The following is a 25874-nucleotide window of genomic DNA, read 5'->3' on the forward strand; positions in this document are numbered from 1 at the left end:
TTTTTAAGATTTTATTTATTTATTTGACAGAGAGAAATCACAAGCAGACGGAGAGGCAGGTAGAGAGAGAGGAAGGGAAGCAGGCTCCCCGCTGAGCAGAGAGCCCGATGCGGGACTCAATCCCAGGACCCTGAGATCATGACCTGAGCCGAAGGCAGCGGCTTAACCCACTGAGCCACCCAGGCGCCCACATTTTAAATTCTTAATGAATAAAAAAACCCCTTTGGTGTGGTTCCTCACCAACCCACCAATGTAGAAATGATGTCCTAACAGTATAATTAGTTATGATCTGAACTAACTGAATAGTAGCTGCCACAAAAGAACGTAAAGGAAACTTGGAATTACATCATGGCTGTATTAAACAACAAACTTTATTTTTTTAAAAATATGGGCTGTGAACAGGTTTAACGATTTCCATGAAAATGGAAAATCAGCAAGGCATTCAGTGTAAATGCAGGTATACCAAGGTGTATCAAGCTTCAAACCTGAAATTCCTACCATGTAAACAGCCTACTACCTAGTGACTAACTAGCTGTGCATATCTCCTCTTGTTCATCTCGGAGCTACATTAGACTTTGCTCCGTACACTCCTGACCAATGACACCTGATAACTTGTACAGAGAAACTTTCCAATGAATCTTTTTTTTTTTTCTTTTTAAAGATTTTATTTATTTGACAGAGATCACAAGTAGGCAGAGAGGCAGGCAGAGAGAGAGAGAGAGAGGGAAGCAGGCTCCCTGCTGAGCAGAGAGCCCGATGCGGGGCTCGATCCCAGGACCCTGAGATCACGACCCGAGCCGTAGGCAGTGGCCCAACCCACTGAGCCACCCAGGTGCCCCCAATGAATCTTTTCTTAAAATCTCTCTCTTTCCTTTGAAAATCATTTATTACTTGATTAATTATACCTCAGGAAACCAAGGTCACTTGTCTGGAGATACATTTTAAAATTTCTGTCCAATTTAATCTTTTATAACCCATTCTACTTAAGAGCTCCTCACTCAACCCACAAATAAGGAAGAAAATCACAGCTGCACCAAATAAGAGGAGCCACACTACATCACAGCTTTAAAGGAAAACCAGTACAAGTAACTTTTAAACAAAAGGAGAAATAATGCAAAATCAAAACCATCCACTTCTAAAGAACTGGTGACAGTGGGGAGAAGAGGGAAGCAGGAAAGGAAGAGTCAATGCATACCTTTCCAATGAATGAGTCTGCCATTCTTGTAACAATAAATCTAAAAATTCAAATGAACGCCTGAAAAATAAAAGCAAATTATAACCAAGTGTTATAACATTATATTAAGCTATATTAATTTAAATGTTAATTTCTTATGTAATACTGCACTTTGTTTTCTGAACTAAAGTATAAGACTGTTTTTAGTTATTTTAACCGTCAAAAACCTAACTTTAAGATTTCAACTATTCCTATGCTAAATAGTTCAAAAAAACTTCAGGGTTCCCCATAATTTTACCTTAAAATGTTTGTCAAATATAAAAATTTAATATTTAATTTAAGAAATACTTATCAAACACCTACTCTGCACTAGAAACTGGAGATATATAATGGTGACCAAGATAGATGGAATGGATCTTCCATTTCTCCATGTTTTCCTAAATATGCATAATTTTTTAAAAAAGATTTTATTTATTTATTTCACAGAGAGAGAGAGATCACAAGTAGGCAGAGAGGCAGGCAGAGAGAGAGGGGGAAGCAGGCTCCCTGCTGAGCAGAGGGCCCGATGTGGGGCTCAATCCCAGGACCCTGAGATCATGACCTGAGCTGAAGGCAGAGGCTTAACCCACTGAGCCACCCAGGTGCTGCTTAAATATGCATAATTTTTAATCAAGTATTTACATCTTTTCTCCTAAGCCTTCTAGTTCTCAACTTCCTCAACTGTGTCATTCTTGAGTTTCTCTTCATTTTTGGCAACTGATAACATACTTCTCTCCTCTTTTTTCTTCTTTTATTAATACTTTTCCTCCACCTTCCCTTAAATAGGTGCTCACCTGGTTGGTGCTGGTATCAGCCCACTTCGCTTTCATAGTCTTTACTTGGGAAAAAACATCTGTATCATCTGTACCCTTAGCTCTGACTAACAGCTACGCTTCTCACATCTAGGCCTCTATCTCTAGCACTGGTTCTTCAATTTGACTGTTAAGTCAAAGTTTCAAGCAGTTCATGGTAGAAATGGACATCCCTACATAGAAAGAGACTGTCAACTCAAATCTACATACAAAAGTACAAATTAATTCTTACCCTCTCAAATCCACGTTTTTAGCCCATATTATATAGATTAGAAAATGAGAAATAGGGAGGTTAAACTAACTTGCCTAAAGGGACAGGACCAAACCCTAGCATTCTGATTCCAGAACTTATAGTCTGAAGCGCATCTGATATCACCTTTTCATCCATATCCAATGATCAAATTCTCATTTCTATACCCAAAATCACTTGAATTAGTTCCTGATTAAAATCATCAATCAATTATCATCAATACAGCTCTAGTTTAGACCCTACCCCTTTTACATAAGCTATAAGAATTCCTACTTAATTAAGCCAATTCTCCATATCTCTTTTTAATCATTGGTCATAGGTGAAATAAAAACTAAGATGACATTACCTTCTCACCAAAAACTGTCAAGGTATGGAGGAATGTCAAAATTTCTCTTTGTAGACATACAAACTTCAACCTAATCTTGCCCTCCCTACAAGTACCCTTCACCCTGTTAGCTTCTTTTCCTAATGACAGTATATTTATCATGCGTTCAGGCCTCAATGGCCTGTTTGATGGCTCTGTAACACTCAGCAAGCTTACATCTCTGTGTAGGTTACACCCACTCAATTCCCCTACAGTTACTGAATTGCTCTCCATTTTCAAGGCAATTTTATGATGTATTTCCTGACTCTTCTCTGTCACATTCTTAATTCTCCAGTTACCATTTTCCTCGACATAAGATTGGTAAACCTCTTCTGTAAAGGGCCAGACAGTAAATATTTTAGGCTTTTGTAAACCACATACAAGTCTCTATCTCATATTTTTCTTTTTTTCCCCCTTTATAACCACCCTTCAAAAATGTAAGAAATAATCTTTGCTTGCAGGCTGTACAAAAATAGGCTGTTGGACAGATCTGACCAGCAAGCTGTCATTTGCTGACCTTAGATGTAAGAGAGCGTGATCAAATAACTACTGCCCAAATCTGAACCACTTACAGGCAGTAACATCTCTTTCGGCTTCGTCCTAGCAGTCAAAGTACTTAAATGTGTATTTATAAAGGAAAAATAATGCATATTTATCAAGGAAAAAGTTTTCTTTTTAAATAATTTTGTTTTGTTCTCAAACAATATTTATTGACACAATAATGACCAAATGAGTAAGAACAGATTTATAAGCATACAACAGAAATAGTATCAAAACATGATCATATAGGACTATAGCTTAAATTGTTGTCTTCCATTGCAAATATAAAAAATGTAGTTATACTCTTATGTCTACTGTCTTGCAAAAATCACTTAAGATGGTTTTTGAATAAAATAAATCAAGCCAATAAAATTTTAAAATAGTTAAGAAACTGAGATCAAGAAAAGATGGATATATGTATCAAATTAGTATATAAGATATGGTACTTAAATGTATTTTTAAAATAATTTATTTCTAAAATTTATTTTTAATTGTACTTGACATACAATATTATATTAGTTTCAGGTATGTAACATAGTGATTTGATATTATAAAATAATACTCAACACAATAACTGTGTTATGTGTTATGACCTGTCACCATACAAAGTTAAACAATATTACTGATTATATTCCCTATGTTGTATTTTACACATCCCTGTAACTTACTCATTTTACAACTCAAACGCGTACCTCTTGATCCCCTTCAATCTATTTTGCCCATCCACCTCCCCTCTGGCAACCATCAGTGAGCTCTCTGTATTTGTTTACATTCATTTGCTTTATTTTTTAGATTCCATATGAAAGTGAAATAACAGTATAATTCAATTTTGTTTTCTTTTTCTTTCATTTTTATTTTTTAAGTAGGCTCCATGTCCAGCATGGAACTCAATGTGGGGCTTGAACTCATGACCCCTAGATCAAGACCTGAGCCAAGACCAAGAGTGGGACATTCAACCAACTGAGCCATGCAGGTGCCCCAGATTCAATTTTTGTATGTATTTATGTATGTATGTATGTATGTATGTATGATGTATGGATGTATGTAATTCTTTATGTGAATAAGTACTCCCAACACCCAACCTGGGGCTCCAACTCATGACCTCAAGATCAAGTCACATGCTCTTCCAACCTAGAAAGTCAGGCATCCCTGATTCTTCATAATTTTCCTGAACAACAAATGTACAGATCTTGTTTTTGTTGTCTTTAGTATTGCTGGCAACACTGATGACATTAAAAACAGTAGGAGAGACAAAGATTGACAGATTGACCTAATATGGCTATTTACTCTGTTCCAAACACTACACTGAATTCTACTAATGTGCATCTATCTCATTTTATCCTCACAGTTCTATGGGATCAATATCATTAGCCCTACTACCATATGTAGATACTGAAGTTCAGAGCAGCTTAAATTGCCCAAGGTAGGACAGTCAATCAATGGCAGTTGCAGGACTCTAGCAAAGGCCTGACTCTGGATTCTATCCTCTCTGAAAACCAGGCAACCAGTGGCTCAGAGAATCCAAAGCTTAATATGATAAAACTGAAAAACATGAGTGGTTATAATGATCATTTCATTCTTTTCTCCCTATAGGGCATAAAATAAAAAATTTACTAAGGTTTCTAGAAGGCAAGAAATTACTGACAACTATTTTTGCACCAGAATAAGAATTAAACATGATACAGTATTAATTTTCCCCTCAAAACTTACCTTCTTACAGGAACTGATTTTGATGTGCAATTGCTTGTTATTAAAGGTATAAGTCTGGGTACATGAGTATGCTGAAAAAGATGTTTTAGAAAAAGTTGAAAAATACTGTCCACTTCATATAATCCCTTCTTCTATTTGCCTTACAACCAAGTATTTAGATATATTAGAACAGAACGAAAAAGACCAAAATCAGATTTGGAAAGAAATTAAGACTGTCAGACAGCTCCCCCAATTAAAGTAACAGTAATGATGACATAGTTTCAGGAGGACAGGTGTAGTCGAAAAACCATTTAAGAAAGAAAAGTTAATTGTGTAATTGCAAAGACCTGTTAGGACAGTGTACTTCTAGGGAGGGAGCACTAGAGGAACTGGGCATGCATCTGTCATGCTCTCTGAGGTGCGATGGCTACTGCTAGCGGAAAATAATAACCAAGTCATCAAAGCAAGTAACCAGAGTGAATCTGCACACCTGACTACTGGGAATGCACTTAGAAATGGTGATTTTGATGTAACCTTCATTGTGACTGTACCACAGCTGTCTAGAATTCCGCTAAAGTCCAACAGGTACATTTTTTTAAAAAGATTTATTTATTTATTTGAGAGAGTGAGAGCCCATGTGCCAATGTGGGGGGTGGGACAGAGGGAGAGAGGGAGAGAGAGAATCTCAAGTGGACTTCCTGTTGAGTGCAGAGTCCATGATGCAGGGCTGGATCCCACAACTGAGATCATGACCCGAGTTGAAATCAAGAGATGGACGGTTAACTGACTTAGCCACCCAGGTGCCTCAACTGATAAAATCTTCTGATTTTTACTACTCGTTCTTAAATGCTCTTCTTTAGTGAAGTAAACATTAAAAAGTACAAAAGAGACAGAAGAATAAAATAGTAATCTAAGCATACATATTTGATGCTTCAAATATCCCCCTTTTTCTTCTGAGCTATGGCACAAGATGGATTACCTAGAAAACAGGCTCTGACATGAAGTCTAGCATACGGGATATTAAAAAGTACCCTCAGAATCAACACTTGCAAAAGGGAGGTAAAGAAAGCAGGAACTAGCAGACAAATCAATCTGATTCAGCCATAGAATATCTTCGCTAAAAGTCTTAAGGGGGCTTTGAAGTTAAAATGGCCCTTCAGAGCAGTCTTGAATTAGTTTAAAATGGCCAAAATTTATACTTCCACATCAATCAATTATTGGATGTGGACCATAAAGCGAAGGGACAAGAGCTTTGAAAAGGCAGCTCTCTGCAGCTGAGGCAATCCCTGAAAAGGAGGCCGCTAAAGGCTGTCTGCCAGTAGTGCTTCCAGTATTGGAAAAACAAGTCTTTCACTGAAGGAGAATATGTATCACATCTGTGTCAGCTATAACTAACTCAACCAAAATAAAAGTGCAAACCTTTTTTTAGCTATTATAGAGGAAAACCACCAGTAGACATAAAGTTGTTTAAAATGAGGATTATACAACACTCAGCATAGAAGGGCTCTGTGAACTTGTTTCCTACAGCACCCAGAAGAATCCATTCCCCAAACACTGCTATGGAGTTAAAGCCCAAGGAGATGCCCCAGTCACAACATACTTAATAGGTCTTACCTACCATTCTCTTCCTCTCTCTCATAACCTCCCCAAAACCCTACTGTTAATTAGCCCACATTCAACACAGTGGCAGGGATGTGGGCCTGACCTATTACTACACCACATTCAGGGAACCTATACCAAAGGAAATGAAAAAGTGAACCTCATAGTTACAGATGAAGCATTTCAACCAAACACCAAGTCAGATTTAGATTTTACTGTATTAATACAAGTTGATAACTGAAAAATAAAAAGCTTCTTTAGAATTAAAAGGAGAATTAAAAATCAAATAATAGCATTCTAAGGAAGCAGTCCTCTGGGAGACCAAACAAAATACAGAAAACAGAAAATAACACAGAACAACAAAAACCACTTGATTTATATTTGCAGTGAGATGACAGACTAGTGTATCAATAATATCAAGCAAGCTTATGAAAAATGAGAAATTTGAAAACAATGTATTATGTGTAAAGCCTAAGAATGGCAACATGGATACTGTCACATAAGCAGAATTTAAAGAAATTTTTCTGGAGAACATAAACAGCTATAAAGCAAAAGACAAAAAATTATTTAAGAAATAATAAATGATACCGAGGTTCCAAAATCTGGATAAGACTAACAGAAGAAAAAAACCTGACAAAGAAAACAGAAGCAACAATTAAATGATCCATTAAAATTAACACAATTTAAGGAAAATTCACCTTCATCAGAAATCCTTATCTACTGTGGAAGGATAGCACTAATGGAGGAAGACTCCTAAACTTGCTATAGGGAAACTTCTAAAACAGATACTATTCTGTAAAACGTCCTAAAATTTTGTTTTTGTTTTTCCAGAAAAGAAATAAATGATATCCTCCTTCGTAAACAATAAAAAAATTAAGAAAACAATTCTGGACAAAAGTCAACAATTAAAAACCATTTTTTAAAACTTTTTAAGTAATCTCTATACCCAACAAGGGGCTCGAACTCACAAGATCAAGAGTCACCCGCTAGCCGTGCCTAGGTGGTTCAGTCGGTTAAGTGTCTGCCTTCGGCTTAGGTCATGATCTCAGGGTCCTGGGATCAAGCCCCATGTTGGACTCCCTGCTCGGCAGCCTACTTATCCCTCTCCCTCTGCCTGCCACTCCACCTGCTTGTGTTTGCTCTCCCCCACCCATGCTGTGTTAAACAAACAAATAAATAAATAAATAAATATCTTTTAAAAACAAAATGTCCTTTGGGGCATTCAAAAAAAATAGTCTTGCACTCTACCAAGTGAGCCAGCCAAGGGCCCCTGAAAAATAAACAATTCTGAGGAAGAAGGAATATGAAGATAAAGTCCAATTTTTTAGTTCTTCTGTAAAGGCAAAGAAAAGCCATTTTAAAATATGCAAAGATGGGGTGCTGGTTGGCTCAGTAAGTTAAGCTTCTGACTTCAGCTCAGGTCATGATCTCAGTGTCCTGGGATCAAGCCTGCATTGGGCTCTGCACTCAGTGGGGAGTCTGCTTGCTCCTCTCCCTCTGCCCCTCACCCAACTCATGTGTGCGCATGTGCTGTCTCTCAAATAAATAATAAAAACTAAAAAACTAAAAAAATAAGACATGCAAAGATAAATATGCATGAAACCTGAGAACACACTAAATCAAACAAATTATGCAGAACCAATTAAAATATGGTTAAAAAGAGTTTACTAACAAACGGAAGTCAGGAATGAAAGTAAAAAACTACAAGTTTCAATTGCTGAAAATGAAAATGTTTTTGTTCAATTTAATGGTTAAGGGAAAAACAACATGAATGAGATAAAATGTAAACTTTTTAAAATGTGAGGGAAGTAAAACAGGTTTTATTCTTTACTGATCAAGATCTTTATTATCAAGAATAAGAAACTTCTAAGAAAATAAGAAACAGCTAAGAAAAAACACTATGAAGAGAAAACAGAAATGACAGGTAAAAAACCCCACTATTTCAAAATGGTAGTAGTAAAAAACTTTTGACCATACAGAAAATAAAATAACTGTTAGGAAAATGAAATTGACAAAAACCTAGAATCAGAATTTGCTAGATAAAGTATCTTCTTAAAAAATGGATAAAGATTAATGAAACATCAAGCAGGACTTAGAGATGAATAAAGTACTCCATAAACAAATTCCATATTCTGCAGGTACTAAAAGACAACTTATATAAATTAAGGATGTACTGGGACACAAATAAAATGCAAGGCATTCACTGAAGAAGAAAATGTGTAACAAAATTCTCTGATCAGAATGTAATGAAATCATTGATGACAAGAGTAACAACTGAACATGCAAATTCAATTCAAAGAGGACACTGAAATGAAAATTTTAAGTGATAAATATAAAGAGAATTTGGTAAATCTAAATCACTCTGATGCTGCCAATGCCAAACTCAAAAGAAAACCTACAGCCTTATAATACTAAACAACAAAAACTGCAACAAACTCTCTAAGAACATACCACAAAACCTGGGCAGGGGGGCGGGAGGGGGAAGCGAGCCCAAGAAAGGAATTAAGAAGCCTAAAGAAACCAAAAGACTAGAAAAAAACTGAAGAACACCCCTGAAAAACAATAAAACTAAACCATAAACAGGGTGCCTGGGTGGCTCAGTCAGTTGGGCATCTGTCTTTGGCCTGGGTGGTGACCTCTGGGTCCTGGGATTGAGCCCTGCATCAGCCTTCCTGCTCAACCAGGAGCTGCTTCTCTCTCTCTCTCTCCTTCTGCCCCTCCCCACCACTGGTTCTGTCTCAAGTAAACAAACAATTAAAAAAAAATGATAAACAATGCCTCTGGCAGGTGTAAAAAAAATAATATTGTAACACGACAAAATGGTAATTGAATTCACAGTGGTAGAGACTTTTTGTTACTTAGGGGAATACAGTATACAACCTCATTGCAAAGATTCTTAAAGTCCATATAAAAAGGATATCCTAGGAAAATACAAGTAACAATTCAAAATGAAAAGTCTAAAATACTAGAAAAGTCATTAAAGAACTTCCAAGATCAGCAAGCCCTAATAACAGAATAATGTAATAGAAAATATGTGAAACAGGAAAAGTACAGGAAATTCTATGAAGGCTCCTATATTAAAATGAATGCCAAAATCTTAACTGAAGTATTAGCCAAATGAATCTAGCAGTATCCTGATGTACAATGCCAAGCAAAATTCAGGTCATGAACGTACAATGGATAAATAAAAAGAGAATCATTTATAAAGATATCAAATGGATAGCTGGTAAGATTTCACATCAATTCCTGATCAAAATTTAGCAAAAATATTTTACAGGGAAATTTCCATAATCTAATATAGAGTATCCATAGAAACCTATACCTAACATCATATTTAAAGTACTCCCATTAGTCTCAGAGGCAAAATAAGTATTTCAATAATTCCTACTACTTTTCAACACAGTTACAGAGAGGCTGGATTTAGAAAAACTTAAAAAAATATTAAAACAGAAAATGATTCATAGCTTTCTAAATAGGCATTTAATTTCACTGCTGAAAAAAACCTTTTGGTGTAGCAGGATTAAAACGAAACTTCATTTTGTTTTTTTAAAGATTTTATTTATTTATTTGACAGAGATCACAAGTAGGCAGAGAGGCAGGCAGAGAGAGGGGAGGAAGCAGGCTCCCCGCCAAGCAGAGAGCCTGATGCGTGACTCGATCCCAGGATTCCAGGATCACGACCCAAGCTGAAGGCAGAGGCTTTAACCCACTGAGCCACTGAAACTTCATTTCTTTTGAAAGAACAAACTGATCAAAGAAACTGAATAGGCGTTTGGAAAACAGACTCATATACTTAATGGAAATTTATTATGTGAACATGCTGGCATTGCAAGAAAAGACTGAATTATACATGCCATTGAGTCAAGTGGTTTTGTATTTTGGGGGCAAATCATATTAGATACCTATACTTCACAAGAAAAGAAAATCTAGTTCTATCTAAATGTAAAAAGCAGTAATATAAAAGTTTGAAACAAATGAATATTCTTGTAATTGTAAAAAGCTGAAGGTCATTTTAACTATAACAAAACCCACAACAAGAGCATTGTCTCAATACATAAAAATTTAAAAGTTCTATATATAACAAATAATAGCTTAAACAATATTTGAAGAACTGACAAACTGGTAGAAAATCATACCTACAACATCTATAACACAGAAGAAATATACTTATACAGAAAAAGACCTTCAAAATCAGTGAGGAAAAAATGTACAAAGAGAGTAACTGGCAATCCACAGAAGAATTCTGAAAGGAAATAAATACCAATGCGTCTAGTAATCTAAGAAATGTGAAGCAAAATGAGAGATAATATTTCATTTATCAAATTATGAGGCCTTTAGGAGACAGATAATACACAATGTTGGAAAAGGACGGGGAAAAAGGACTCCATGAACTTCAGGGGGAAGAATGATGAGGATGATTTAATGTTACTGTCCTTTAACAGACAGCCAATCTAGACATTAAGAAAAATTATACAAGATGATATCGGGAGGAAGACAAACCATAAGAGACTCTTAATCTTATAAAACAAACTGAGGGTTGCTGGGGTTGGGGTTGGGTAGGGATAGGGTAGCTGGGTTATGGACATTGGGGAGGATATGTGCTATGGCGAGTGCTGTGAAATGTGTAAGCCTGATGATTCACAGACCTGTACCCCTGGGGTAAATAATCCAGTATATGTTAATTTTAAAAAAGATAAAAAAGAAAAATTACACCGGTGGATAAGGAAAGCTGCCAGTACATTAAGTTTAAAAAACAAGTTAAAAACTATTATTTATATATGTAAAATATCGTATTTTGTAATAAATACGGTTTGTCTGGGCATAGAAGTTTGGAAAAGTATATATTGAATGACTTTAATGATTAGTTGGAGAAGAACCAGAATTTAAGAGGGAAGATATATTTAAAAAAAAAAAAAAAAAGAGGGAAGATTTATTTTTTTAACTGTTTTTTGGGGGCATATTCAAGATATGGAAGATAAGAAATACTAACACTCTGCCTGTCATAGCAGTGTCTATAACATTCTTCTGTTTTACATCTGCCCATTACTATCTGTAACACAATTACACACACACACACGTACACATTAGTACATGTATGTGTATACTATATTCTGTAGGCAAGCATGTTTACTTGGTAACCTTCAGTATTATTTAAATGTTCTATAATAACTGTAATAACCATGTACTGCTTTTACTTCAGAAGAAGTCATTCAAAAGTGATTTTCCTTTGGGATTTAAAAAAAAAAAATGACTTATTTAAGTATATTGAAACCAGAGGGGAGGAGTGAGGGAGAAAGACAGAAAAGAACCTACCCGAATGATGAATCTGATAGCTGCACATCCAGAGGTTGCCATGACTTTTGCACTATTGGGGACGAGATTAAAAAGGGTAGGTACAATGGCTTCAGCGCCATGATCAAATTTGTTTCCCAAAACTGTTGAAAGATGTCTACAAAGGAAGACAAGAAAAAAATTTTTTTAATATTAAGTATAAGTAGGAGTATATAATTTAAAAACATTCTCTTACTGAATTAAGTTAAAATTTTTATTTCAGGGGCGCCTGGGTGGCTCAGTGGGTTAAGCCTCTGCCTTCAGCTCAGGTCATGATCCCAGGGTCCTGGGATCGAGCCCCACATTGGGCTCTCTGCTCCGCAGGGAGCCTGCTTCCTCCTCTCTCTCTGCCTGCCTCTCTGCCTACCTGTGATCTCTGTCTGTTAAATAAATAAAATCTTAAAAAAAAAAAAAATTTATTTCAACCACTTCTAAAGGCAGAAAAACAAAAGAGTAAAAGAAGTGCAAATATTACTTCATTTCCTTGTTTTTCCCACCCTTTAACTATCTAGGCCAAAGCTGAAATTTGACATTTTACCATTTCTTTCCTTTAAAAAATATTTATTATTTAGAGAGAGTACGGTTATTTAGAGCGAGAGTACGGGGAGGCGGGTGTGTGTAGAATCTTAAGTAGACTCCATGCTGAGTGCAGAGCCTGCAGGGCTCAATCCCATGATCCCAAGATCATGACGTGAGCCAAAATCAAGAGTCAGCTGCTTAACTAAGCTCCCCAGGCACCCCCACTTTTTTAAAAAAGATTTTTTTATTTTGGCAGGGCCGATGAGGAGGGAGGGACAAGCAGACTCTCTTACATCTTTGGTGTAGGGTTTCAGAATTCTGGACTGAAAACACAACTTGACCATACATACTAGTTAGTTGGGTGACCCTAAGAACATCTGTCTTCTCTTTCCAACTCGGAGTTAAACAACTAAATTCGGTCTTTAATTGCATGACTTTAGTTAGGACACTTAAGAAGGATGCTCTTATCACTTGCAATTCTGGCAATGATTGCAGTTTTGGTTACTTTCTTTCTTTCTTTTTTTTCAAGGCAGACAGAGAGAAAGGCGGAAGCAGGCTCCCTGCGGAGGAGAGAGCCCGATGCGGGGCTCAATCCCAGGACCCTGGGATCATAACCTGAGCCAAAGGCAGAGGCTTTAACACACTGAGCCACCAAGGTGCCCCTAGTTACTTTCTGTATATTTAAGTCTTCAAATACACTGTTGGGATACAATTAGCTAAAAAAATTCAGGTTCTTGATTAACAGAGATATTCAGACCTATTTTCTAGTGTTCTGCTATACTTTCAAATTCTCTAATGTTTAGACTTGTGGGCAAAAAGGCACCCAGAAGTGCCTGGGTGGCTCAGTCAGTTAAACATCTGCCTTGGGCTCAGGTCATGATCCTGGGATTCTGGGATTAGCTCACATAAGGGTCCCTGCTTCTCTCTCTTCCTCTGCAGCTCCCCCTGCTTATGTGCGCTGTCAAATAAATAAATAAAATCTTAAAAAAAAAGAAGGGGACCTCAAATCAAAAGCAAGAAGGTACCACCTGTGTCTGGATAGTCTGGTCTTCCTTTAAAGAGTGTTTTGTTTAAAAAAAAAAAAAGAGAGTATTGTTTGGGTAGGCAGGTGATGTACTTGGGAATTAGCTTGATCTTTATCAGTTTATCAGAAGGAGCCCTACTTTAAAACTTAGTTTAGTACTATTCCTATACAGTGGCCTCTCTGGGATCTCTACCAAATGCCCTGGGTATTCAACTAGGTTTCTCCATTATGGCTCATTAGAACTTGAACATCTTCCAGCCCATATGAGCTCTGGGAACTGTTGTTTACCTTATAGCCTCCAGCACTAGTTCTTTCCCATCCTCAGGGAGTTGCACATTTTACATGCACAGATAAGTACTCAACTAGACTCATGGGATCCCTTATGCTGTTCTCTACAGCTCTTTCTCTGTTTCTCTCTCTACTCTCCAGGATTCTGCTCTGCAAATTTTAACCACTTTAATCTTCAGAAACTCCAGTCTCTGTTTCATCAACTCAATCAGTCTTGCTCTGCTTGGGTGCTTCCTCTCTTCTCCATGGTCCAAAAGTACCTCCAGGTCAAAACTGTGTTGATCATACTGCTCAACTGACCTGTTTCTTTCAAGAATCATAATCTTGCTCTGTCTGTCCACTGCCCATTATCTAGAAATATCTGTTTTACATGTCTTATCCAATTTTCTGCAAAACAGTTAGCTCCTTACCAGTTATTGCATCATTGTTAGAAGCAGAACTCTCACCATGGACTATTTTTCAATGTTATAGTTTGTAGATTTTTGTTCTCCTTTTCACTTTTGCTTTTAAAAGATATCCAATTAAATTTGTATAGGACTTGTATTTAGCATCTTGCTAAATAAAGTCCCTTAATTAAAAATAATTTCTCTCTATATATTTATATATATTTCTATATATATTTCTCTATATATTCTTATATATTATATATATAATATATATATTATATTATATATTATTCTTATATATTCTTGTGGATAACTGTATCATCTATTAATAATGGCAGTTTTGTTCCTTTTCTAGCAATCCCCATAGCTTTTATTTCCTGGGTTTTTTTTTTTCCTTTTTTTCCTCCCTCCATTCTGACCAGGACATTTATTGCAATTCTGATTAGAAATATTAATAGTAGGGGGGCGCCTGGGTGGCTCAGTGGGTTAAGCCGCTGCCTTCGGCTCAGGTCATGATCTCAGGGTCCTGGGATCGAGTCCCGCATCGGGCTCTCTGCTCAGCAGGGAGCCTGCTTCCCTCTCTCTCTCTCTCTGCCTGCCTCTCTGTCTACTTGTGATTTCTCTCTGTCAAATAAATAAATAAAATCTTAAAAAAAAAATTTAATAGTAGGCATTTTTGTGTTCCCTAGCTTCAAAGAATGCTTATATAACAGCAGTATGCAGATCAGAAGTAGAGGTAAAAGAAATTTCAGTGTTGTACCATACTAGAATTTCGTTAAAATATAAACATGCAGAATAAATTTGAATCTTGATTAAGTTAATGATACATTATAATTCCAGGATAATTGTTAAAACGTCAGAAATAGAGAGCTTAATATCCAAATTAGTAAAGAGAAAACAATAGTTCTCAGACCCATTAATTTTCTTCTTCAAGATTTAGTGACCAAAAATGCACATACGTAGGCTTTATACATATAACCACATTTTAATGCTCATATAATATTAAGAAAGATAAAAAAATAAATCACACAAATGGAATCTATTTATAATAAAAATTACTTTCGGATTACATATACGCTGTTTTTGGATTGTCCTGCTTTACTTAATGAGCACTAAATCACTGAGTACTGAATTAATTCATAAAAAACATTTATCACAGAAAGAACATACTTACGCTACAGTAATGCAAGCTTCTCTAACCACTTGGGATCTAAGATCTTTTGCTGAAAGTTTAAGTGCTCCATCCAACAAGCGTAAATGTTGGAAAAAGCAGTCATATTGTGCAGCTCCAGCAACAAGCAATGATCGAATTTTCTTAAGCTGAAATGAAGAGAATTTATTATTGACATAGAGTGTCAATGTAAAAAAAAAATAATAAAGTTACCAAAACACAACATTTGAACAAAAATTTAAAAATAACATTTCATTATGTTTTTATAACTATATCCAGATATTTTAACAGCATTGAATGTGTCTTACAAATAAACATGCAAACTACAGAAAGTTTTCTGAAAAAGAATGTTATAGATTTAGTTATATACAAAATGGACATATGTAACATATGAATAGCTAAGTACATTTTAAAGTCTTAAGGGTAAGTTTTAAAGTTTTTATTGTAGTAAAATACACATTAACATAAAATTAATCATTTTAAACATTGTAAAGCATACAATTCAGTGGCATAACTATATTCAAAACGGGCAAAAATTACTATTATCTACCAAGGAGACTATTTTTATTTTTTATTTATTTTATTTATTTTTTTATTTTTTTTTAAAGATTTTATTTATTTATTTGACAGAGAGAAATCACAAGTAGGCAGAGAGGCAGGCAGAGAGAGAGGGAAGCAGGCTCCCTGCTGAGCAGAGTGCCCGATGCGGGACTTGATCCCAGGACCCTGAGATCATGACCTGAGCCGAAGGCAGTGGCTTAACCCACTGAGCCACCCAGGTGCCCGGAGACTATTTTTAAAAGGGCCAAATTTGGAAACTATATTCATCCATAAGCCAAAGTACAGAATCAAATAGACAAACTAGTCAGCCAGATCCATATTTTACTGTTCTCACACTTTGTGAAATAAACAGGTCTTTCCCCCTATTTCTATGTCTTAAGCGTTACTTTTTAAATACAGGATTGATAAATGTTTTCTATATTAACACCAGACATATCTAATAAAATTTCATCAATCAAAAGATACTCACAGGTACATATCTGTGCTCATACATACTGATAAGCTGAGTTTACTTATCATATCCATTATTATATATAATTTCCTATTAATCTCCGAGGTTTTCTAAATTTTTAGAGATCTTTAAAACTATATCAGATGGATTGACAATGAAAAACATAAAAAAGATATTAAAGGGTAGGAAAAATTTTGTAGGAATAGTTATATAATCTTAATGCACATAAGGGAAACTATCATAGGTAGAGACATCAGAAGGCACCTAAACAAGATTAACTAAAAACAAAACAAATCACAACATGGTTGGAAAAACTCACCTGCAACATATTAAGTGCAATATACAAAGAATGATAATAAAAGGAGATAAAGACAAATAGTTCAATACTAAATTGAGCAAAATAAATAAATAAAAATGTGCTCAACCTTACTAGTGATAAGCAAATGCTAATTACAACAAAGATATATCACTTTCCTCCATCAGACCAGCAAAAATTAAGACTTAACAGCATCCAGTATGAGAAAAAAAAGAGATGCTCTTACTGCAAGTAAGATTATGAGTTACTAACACCTTTGTTCAAAATAATTTGGCAACACTACTAAAATAAAATTATATCTACTCTTTACCCAACAACCCCACTTTAAAAAACTTAATCTACAAAAATAAAAACACCATTGTTATAGATGTGTACAAGGATATTTATTGCAATATTGTTGAAATAGCAAAAAATAAAAAAGTGTAAATCCATCAAATGGGAAATGGTTTAATGAATTACATGGTATCTTTTAACTAAGAAAAAGAAGCACATATTGGTGCTTATTTATTTGCATTCAGCAAATATCTGAGCAACTACTATATGCCTGGCACCTACAGCAATTATACTGAAAGGGCATAATTTATGAAAGAAACTGAATGAAAACAAGTTATTGAGTAATGTATCTAGTATGATATTTATTTTTATAGAAGTGGGAGAAAAAAACTGTGTTTACCTTATCATACATATATATAGAAGAGGATATACTCCAAAATGAAAACATCTGTTTCCCTAATAGGGAGTAAACTATTAACTTTTTCCTTATAATCTTCTGTACTGTTCCACTTACTGCAATGAGCCCATGTCACTTTTCTAATTAAAAAACTGAAAGGCCGGGACACCTGGGTGGCTCAGTTGGTTGGACGACTGCCTTCGGCTCAGGTCATGATCCTGGAGTCCCGGGATCGAGTCCCGCATCGGGCTCCCAGCTCCACGGGGAGTCTGCTTCTCTCTCTGACCTTCTCCTCGCTCATGCTCTCTCTCACTGTCTCTCTCTCAAATAAATAAATAAATATAAAAAATCTTTAAAATAAAATAAAAAAAAAAAACAAAAAAAAAACCTGAAAGGCCATCTGTGTTTCCAAAAGAGTTGTTTTGAAGTAAAACAAAAAACTCATTTAAAAAAAATAATAATCTCTACAAGGAACACAGAGCTTGAACTCACAACCCCTTGGACTCCTGACCCCAAGATCAAGAGTTGCATGTTCTACTGAATGAGCCAGCCAGGCATTCCAACAAAAAACTCTTAAGTACAAAGTTTGTGTTTTAATTTGACAACATTTAATTTGTCATGTTTCTGCACAGATTACCTATGACAGAGGTCTATCTCAGACTAACCTCAGAACTGAAGATAGAATAATAAATCATATTTCGCAAATATGGAGCAATGTTACTTTTTGTTAAATATTTCAATACCTTAAATTATGCAAACTTCCTATTAAAGAGAAGCTGAAAAATCTTTTGTTTGTAGCACCATAAAGCACAATTTTCAAAGGGCCACATATGATTTATTAATCAAAATGGAGATGGAGAGTTCTCAGAGCATAAGTCTTCAAATGGAACGCTTTGGGGTGCCTAGGTGGCTCATCTGGTTACGCATTTTGGCTCAGGTCATGACCCCAGGGTCCTGGGATCGAGTTCTGCATTGGGCTCCCTGCTCTACAGGGGAGTCTACTTTTTCCTCTCCCTCTACTCTTGCTCGTGTGCTCTCTGTCAAATAAATAAATAAAATCTTAAAAAAGAAAAAAGAAATAAAACCCTTTCTCTGGCTTCTTGAGGACACTGAGGTTCTCATTTGGAACCTCATATATAAATGTGACAAATTAAAAAATATTAAAATATACAGTCTTTTGTCGATATAGATATTATTTTAAAAGTACTTATCAAATATTTTATTGAGAAATTTAGGATAAAATACTCTGAATTCAAGGAGACTTTTTTCTTTTTAAATCACGGGTGAAAAATATTCATCATATTTTTCATCATTGTGAGAAAATAAAGAAAAAAAGCCAGACAAACAGACATACTGTTGTAAACTGATGTCAATACTATGAAACTATTGAGCACGGAGGCAAAGTGAACTAACTGCTTTACAGGAAAAGTTTATAAGATCTGAGAACACTGCCTACTGATGAACAACTATGTAAACCCACACAAAGCCATCACAGAGACATCAGTGAAGCTCACACTTTCTTGTTCAGTCATTAAGTAGCACATGTGGAGAAACTAATAAATGAGATAGGCTCCATGGATCAGCAGAAACAATAAAAACTGACCCTAACTCAGAAAATTCCAATTACCTCAAAGTGTTTTTCCAGAAAGAAATGTTAGCTTTCATACCTATTTCATAAGCAAATACCATTGTAGTAATATTACTGAATTCCAATGTTTTGGGAATATTAAAAAAAAAAAGAGAAGATAACAAAATAAAAAAACTTACTGCATTGGCACGCTGATCCCAGTCATGTTTGTCATCTGACAATATTTCCCTGATTTTATTTAATGTTTCTTCAAGTTCTCGACTAGAATAGATCTTAAAGATATAAAGTTATAACATTAATATTTCTTGCTGTAAGATATATCAAAGCTACGCCCCAATGTTTATAGCACTCTTTCAAGTAATAAGGTTATTTCCCATTATTAGAACCATTATTAATGGAAAATAATTAGAAATAACTAGAAAATAGAAAATAATCTAGAAAATAACTAGAACCATTATTAATGGAAAATATATTATCTTCCTTACCTGTTACCCTTGTGCTATTTCCCTGTTCATGACTAACTTCAGATATACTCTTAAAAATGCTTTGTCATTTAAAAACACGATGCAAATATCCTAAGAACTAATAATAGGCCTATTTTCTCAAAAATGACTTCAGGCATGTACCTACTGCATTCATATAATTGTACACTATTGCAAAAGGACATGATTTAGGTTAGCTCCCCCACACTATAGCCAGGATAGTTACATGCATTGTTTCCTCAGGAGTCAACTGTTTGCCAAAAATACTATTATCCTTTCACTCACTTAAATATATTTACATAACAGGGATGCATTATGCCAGGCATGAGGGATATTAAGGCAAGAAAAATAGGCATGGTCTTTGTCTTATGGAGCTTATAATCCAGTCAGGGAGAGAAAAAAATTAATCAAATGATATAAAACTGCAAATAGAAAGTACTGCCAAAGACAATTACAATTCCATGAAAGTCTATATAGGAGGTGTGAACTAGTTAAAAGAGTCAAGCTTGAACTGAGAGCCAAAAAAGGAGGGATCATCATCAGGCAAAGCAGGGAGATTAGTCTTCCTTAGAGTGGACAGCATGTGCAAAGGCTCTGTGACAGAGGAAAGAAAGTGAAAGAAGGCCAAAGCACAGGAGTAAAAAGTGCAAAGAGGGCCAGAGGAAGAGCCAATGACCAAACCATAATCAATCGGTACACATTATTTCTCCACATCACAAAGGTTCAGAGGTGGGCATGTGACTTAAGTCAGTTCAATCAGAAGAATTCTCACAAATTTTACAGGATCAATCAGAAAAGACGCAGAGGGCAGAGAAAGGTGTGAGGCTCAAACAGTTGCAGCCATGTTGCTGACCACAAGGGAAGACCATGTAGAGGAACCCAGAAATGAGAGATGGAATGAAAGGGAGTCCTGGTGATATCATCCAAGTAATAAGAGATACTTCATCAAAAGAGTTTTTTCACTTTCAACAGCCATTAATTTCCCCTTTCGCTTAAAACAACCCCCACCCCCAACAACAGTACAAAGGGGAGCCAAGGCAGGAGATAAGGTGAGGAGGTAGAAGGGGGTCAAGATAACATTCTGTTAGAGAATGACTGCTGGGAGGATTCTGAGCCAGTTCTTTTCCTGCCTCCCAGGTCCCCTCACAACAGCCCCTCTGCCCAATTCAGAAGGCAGGCACGCCCCTCTGCCACTCTGAATCTTATTACGATGCATTGCTCTGGAATATAGTTTAAGGCTCCCCCTTCTCCAACAAGAGAAAAAGAGAAAAGTCAAAAATTTACTTTGGTGAAAGGGTACACAACTTTTCAAACATTCTTTTAGGAGATAATATAAGCATAAGAAGTATGAATACGAGTAAGTTAGAAACCTAATGCACTAGAGTAAGTCCTAGATCTCTGACTTTTACAACTGGAGTAAGTAATGGTTTCCACATACAAAACACTAGAAGCACAAATTTGTAAGGGGAAGATCATGAGCCCCATTTCGGACAGGTTGAATCTGAGATGCCTCTCAGACACCTATAAGGACATGTCAGGTAAGCTATCAGTGAAGAAATTATTTTGGCACTCAAGAGAAATGCATTATCTATGTAAAGGCAGGAGCTGAAGCCATGGGTCTGAAGGAAGTGACTCAGTAATAAAATGGAGAGGAGAGGACCCACAACTGACCCCTAAGAAATTCCAATATTCAATAGGCAAGTAGAGAAAAGTATGCCTGTAAAGGAGACAGAGATAAAGTGGACAAAAAGGTAGGAGGTAAAACCAAAATAAAATGAAACAAATAAGGGAAGAACAATGTATTAAAAACAATTTTAAAAAAGTACATGTAGTTGAACATTGCAATGTCATAATTCATCATGGATTCCATTTTAGCCTGAAAAAATCATTTGAAAATCTAATTGTGCCAACAAGTAACAGCTTGGTAATAATAAACCAAGTATTTTACTTACATAGTCATTTAAGGAAAAAAAGAATTTTTCAAAAGGGACAAAAATAATCGTATGAACAGATGTAACCATTATTCATGGGGAATGCCACTTTACTAGTATCCTTACCTGAACAGAAGGGACATCTGTAAAAGCTTTTATAAAGTCATCTTCATCAACTGCTCCAGCACCTCCTTCTTTAGAAGCACCTGCTAATCAAAAGAAAATTAATTTTTTAAGTTTAATTTTAAGCATGTTAGCACCAAAGAAAATGTGAAAAATATAACTCCTTTAATATCAACAAAGGCACTAATTTTGAAGGACATTCCATTTTATAAGACAGCATTTAAAAAAAATCACCATCTTTCAGGAAAGTCAAGGTCCATAGCAATAGCTGATTAATTCTCTATAAGTACTAAGGTGCGGCTAGTTGTAAACTTCAAACAGTAGGAACAGAGCCCTTCTATCCTTATTCTATCCTTATTCAGTACACAAGAAATAAGGTGGAAAGAAAATCGTTTAAAAAGGTTAATGGCAATTTTAAATGACACTAAATGTCAATAGATGATGGCGAGTAACAGAGCAGAGGATCCATATATGCTGCAGTGTTCAGGAAAGCAAATGTGAAAGAGATGAGGACCTTGAAATTAAATTTAAATATGCGAACAAATCTTCCGTTATTGTACATAGACAATAAAAAAGTAAAATTTATAGATAGTAGCTGTTTAAGAGCGAGTAATTAAGCAACTTTCAGCTCCAAGTCCGCTCTTTCATATTCAGTGATGCTGGGCCCACCTAGGATTGAGTAAACCATTTTTCTGCTCATTCTAATGGCTTCCTGTTAAACTCTATTAACAGGGGTGCTCAAAAGATGGAAGTTGATTAAAAAAAAAAAAAAAAGAAAGATGGAAGTTGACAGAAGAAGGGACATGCTCCTTCTGGCTTCCTGTTCTTGTCTGTAAAACCTTAGCAACTCTGGCAGGAGACGCCTTTCAGTTAGCAGCACCTGATTCTTGTTGCAGTTTTTCTAACCCTCACTGATGCAGCTCTCAGCCCCATCAGAAACGCCAGTCTGCTAGTATTCCTCACAGAGGTCTGAGCCACAGCTCTGCAGGGGTCCCACCTCTAAGTTTTAACCTCCTCATTTTGTTCTTCCAGCTCTAGGAGTAGGAGCTGTTGACTATAATTACTACCTCCATGACATTTTAGTGTTCTCTTCCTGCATTTTTAAATTACCATACCCATTTAACATATTAATTCTCTCTGTAAAAATAACTGTTGGGGAGCCTGGATGGCTCAATTTATTGAGCGTCCAACTCTTGATTTTGGCTTAGGTTATGGTCTCAGGGTTGTAGAACAGAGCTCATGTAAGGGCTCTGTGCTCTGCAGGGGTCTGCTTGGGATTCTCTGCCTCTCCCTTTGCCCCTCCCCCAACTTGTGTTTGCTCTCTCTCAAATAAATAAAATCTTAAAAGAAACCACAACAGTTATTTTTAAAGACTTACTTATTTCAGAAAGAATGAGAGCATGTGTGCACACAGGCACACACGAATGGGGGGCAGTGGCAGAGAATCTCAAGCAGACTCCACGCTAAGCATGGAACCCAATGCGTTGCCGGTATCACAGTCTGAGATCATGACCTGAGCTGAAACCAAGACTGAGACGGTTAACCAACCAAGCCACCCTGGTGCCCCTGTGGTTTCTGTCTCCTAAATGAACCCTGGCTGATACAGGTAGTACTTAGTTTCTAACTATATATTTACTTCTTCATGGTAGTAATTTAACACACTGAAATCGATTTCAACTACACAAGATGTATATCCTAAGGGATAATTAGCTTAAAAATCTATCCAATTAAAAAGCTAAATATATCCCCAATTAGGTTTATCGCCTACCAAAGGAAATATTATTTTCAAACTGAATTTAAAAAATTAACACCATCCTAATAAAAAAAAAGAACACTATAAAGATTTCCAAAGGTATGTAAGAAGCTCCTCATCTTAAAAAAACACAAAAACCTTTGAAGATTATCTTTTCGAATTTTAACAGTATAAGAGATGGACCTTAGAACAATGTAACAAAGTTGTAAGACAATAAAAAACTACAAATTAAAAGCAGTGACAATAAACTAAGAGAGGCATGGATGCATGCTTGCCATAGGAAATTAATTTACAATAGTAAATAAATTAGTTATTCCCTAAATATTATAGAAAATCCAGTAACAATAAAACTTTTGACTCCATTCTCAAGATCAGTACTAATAATAGATTACATGAAAATAAATAGCTTAAGTAAAGAAATAGAAAATAAGATACCTAACCGTATTATCTTAACATCTTATACTACATTCATTTATCAAACTCTTATACAGGTTTCTTTCTTTCTTTTTTTTTTTTAAATTTGACAGACAGAGATCACAAGTAGGCAGAGAGGCAGGCAGAGAGAGAGAGGAGGAAGCAGGCTCCCTGCTGAGCAGAGAGCCTGATGCGGATCTCAATTCCAGGACCCTGGGATCATGACCTGAGCTGAAGGCAGAGGCTTTAACCATTGAGCCACCCAGGCACCCTCTTTTTTTTTTAAGTTTTTGTTTTGTTTTGTAATCTCTATACCCAATGTGGGGCTTAAACCCAAGATCCCAAGATCGACAGCAGCTCTCTCTTCTGACTGAGCTGGCTAAGCACCACTGAGTTTGTTTTGACAATGGGTTCCCTGACAGGAAAGCAGAAGCCTATATTTTTATAATTTCTTCCCAATCTTTGCAGTTGTCTTGCCCAGCCCAGGCCACTGAACAGAAATTTCTTTAGGGACTTGTCCTTATCAAGTAGTTCTTAAACATTCAACACAGTACAGCTTTCTTTACACATTCATTAACTATAGTCTGTCACTTATATACCACTTCTTGCAAATAACTTTGTTATAGTAACAAGTGGAACCACTAGGTAAGCTTTGAGGAGGCAGCCACTGGTGGAGGAGACCTGTGCAAATGTACCAGAGCAGAGCCAAAAGACAACATCAATGTGCTCAAATGTGGAAGAAAGAACGTTTTACAGAGGAATGGGAAAGTGAAGGGGAGATCAATATGAAGAGTTATTACAGCTTACAGGCAGTTTACAAATGGTATCAAATGCAAATTAGAATGTTAATTCCAACACATTAACCCACCAGCCACAACACAATGTCAAACACCTTCAAGGGAATGCAAAGCTTCTGAGCAAATCCCGAATAAAGCCACGATAATGTACAATTGACTAAGAACATGCATAGGAAAGCCTAACTTTAAAAGTCACAATTCAGGGCGCCTGGGTGGCTCAGTGGGTTAAGCCGCTGCCTTCAGCTCGGGTCATGATCTCAGGTCCTGGGATCGAGTCCCACATCGGGCTCTCTGCTCAGCAGGGAGTCTGCTTCCTCCTCTCTCTCTCTGCCTACTTGTGATTTCTCTCTGTCAAATAAATTAATTAAATCTTAAAAAAAAAAGTCACAATTCACTTTGATCATAATGCCTTAGTTTTATTACCCAGTGAGTTATGTCTTATAAGTAGGGACAAATAACCTAGGGGGGAGAGTAGATAGAATAGAAATTAAATGGCTTTTAAAAGTCCTGCAGAAGCTGCAGAGAAAAAAAGGCTACAAATACACTAAATGCAGCCTTATGACCAGTTCAGAAGCGACAATTAGGTCTCTAAACCTAGACATGGACATTACCAAATTTCACAAGAACTTGCATGGTTTTAAATAGTTGACCCCAATCTATCTCACTCTTACCTTTGAGAATCATTTTGTATAAGCAGAACTGCTGCTAATAGGAGCATACTGGATATTTGAATAGTGTAAAGACAGGACATGTTGAGGTTGGCCCTGCTTATCTATTATATGTACTACAAGTAAGCCTTTTTACAATCCTAGTTTGCTTAATGTTTCCCCTCCCCTTGGTTTTGATTTTGTGGCTAAGAAAAGTAGAAAAAGGATCTCTGCACAGGGGAATAATCTGCTGAATAGACTGTTCATTCTCACAAGTATTATTCCATTTTCTGATACAACTTTAAAGTTCACCTAAGAAATACTATAAAATACTTTTAGCACCAGGAAGGAGAATGAATACCATAGGCAGAGAGTCAAAACAAGTGATGGGCTCTAACGTTAAATACTACTGCAAGAAAAGGACAGTGAGTGCATACACAAAGCGGCGATATATTTAAATAAAGTAAGTTTGAGAGCAGAAGCACTAGTAGAGGCTACAGGGCTGAAGGGATGAGCAATACTGGCTTCCAGCTTGACTAAAGCTCTTTTAAATATAACTGGGTTAATTATCACACTAGAAGATATTAATGGGCAAAAACACAACAGAACAGCTTTGTTCTGTTGCCTAACTACTCTAAAACAGAGGTCAGTAAATTTTTTCTGTAATGGGCCAAGCAGTATTTCAGACTTGTGGGCCATATGGTTTCCGATGCAATTACTCAACTCTGCCACTGTAGCATGAAAGCAGCCACAGACAACATGTAAATGAATGAGCAAGGCTGTATTCCAAAAAAGCTCTATTTATGGACACTAAAATTTGAATTTCATATAGTTTTCACATGTCATAAAGTATTATTCTTCTTCTGAATATTTTTAATCATTTAAAAATGTAAAAAAATTTCTAAGCTCATGCATAGAACAAAAACAAGAGTGTTGGCTGCATGTGGCCCATGAC

At 36.1% G+C, this 25874-nt stretch overlaps 1 protein-coding gene across 50 annotated transcripts in view; it reads right to left on the minus strand.

Moving 5' to 3' along the window:
* CLASP2 (cytoplasmic linker associated protein 2) overlaps nt 1-25874 on the minus strand; it is a 185624-nt gene that overhangs the window by 94333 nt on the left and 65417 nt on the right. For 26 of the 50 annotated variants that reach the window (XM_059390640.1, XM_059390652.1, XM_059390661.1 and 23 more), the window contains 6 exons: nt 21312-21391; nt 18952-19044; nt 15190-15335; nt 11781-11916; nt 4890-4960; nt 1196-1255 (listed from right to left, as the gene is read on the minus strand). In XM_059390640.1, coding sequence (XP_059246623.1) covers nt 1196-1255; nt 4890-4960; nt 11781-11916; nt 15190-15335; nt 18952-19044; nt 21312-21391 — 586 coding nt within the window. Of the gene's footprint in view, nt 1-1195; nt 1256-4889; nt 4961-11780; nt 11917-15189; nt 15336-18951; nt 19045-21311; nt 21395-25874 lie in introns of all 50 variants that reach the window. The other 24 variants (XM_059390644.1, XM_059390642.1, XM_059390643.1 and 21 more) reach the window with 1 other exon arrangement.

Source organism: Mustela nigripes, chromosome 2, assembly GCF_022355385.1.
Source record: "Mustela nigripes isolate SB6536 chromosome 2, MUSNIG.SB6536, whole genome shotgun sequence".
Classification (NCBI taxonomy): Eukaryota; Metazoa; Chordata; class Mammalia; order Carnivora; family Mustelidae; genus Mustela; species Mustela nigripes.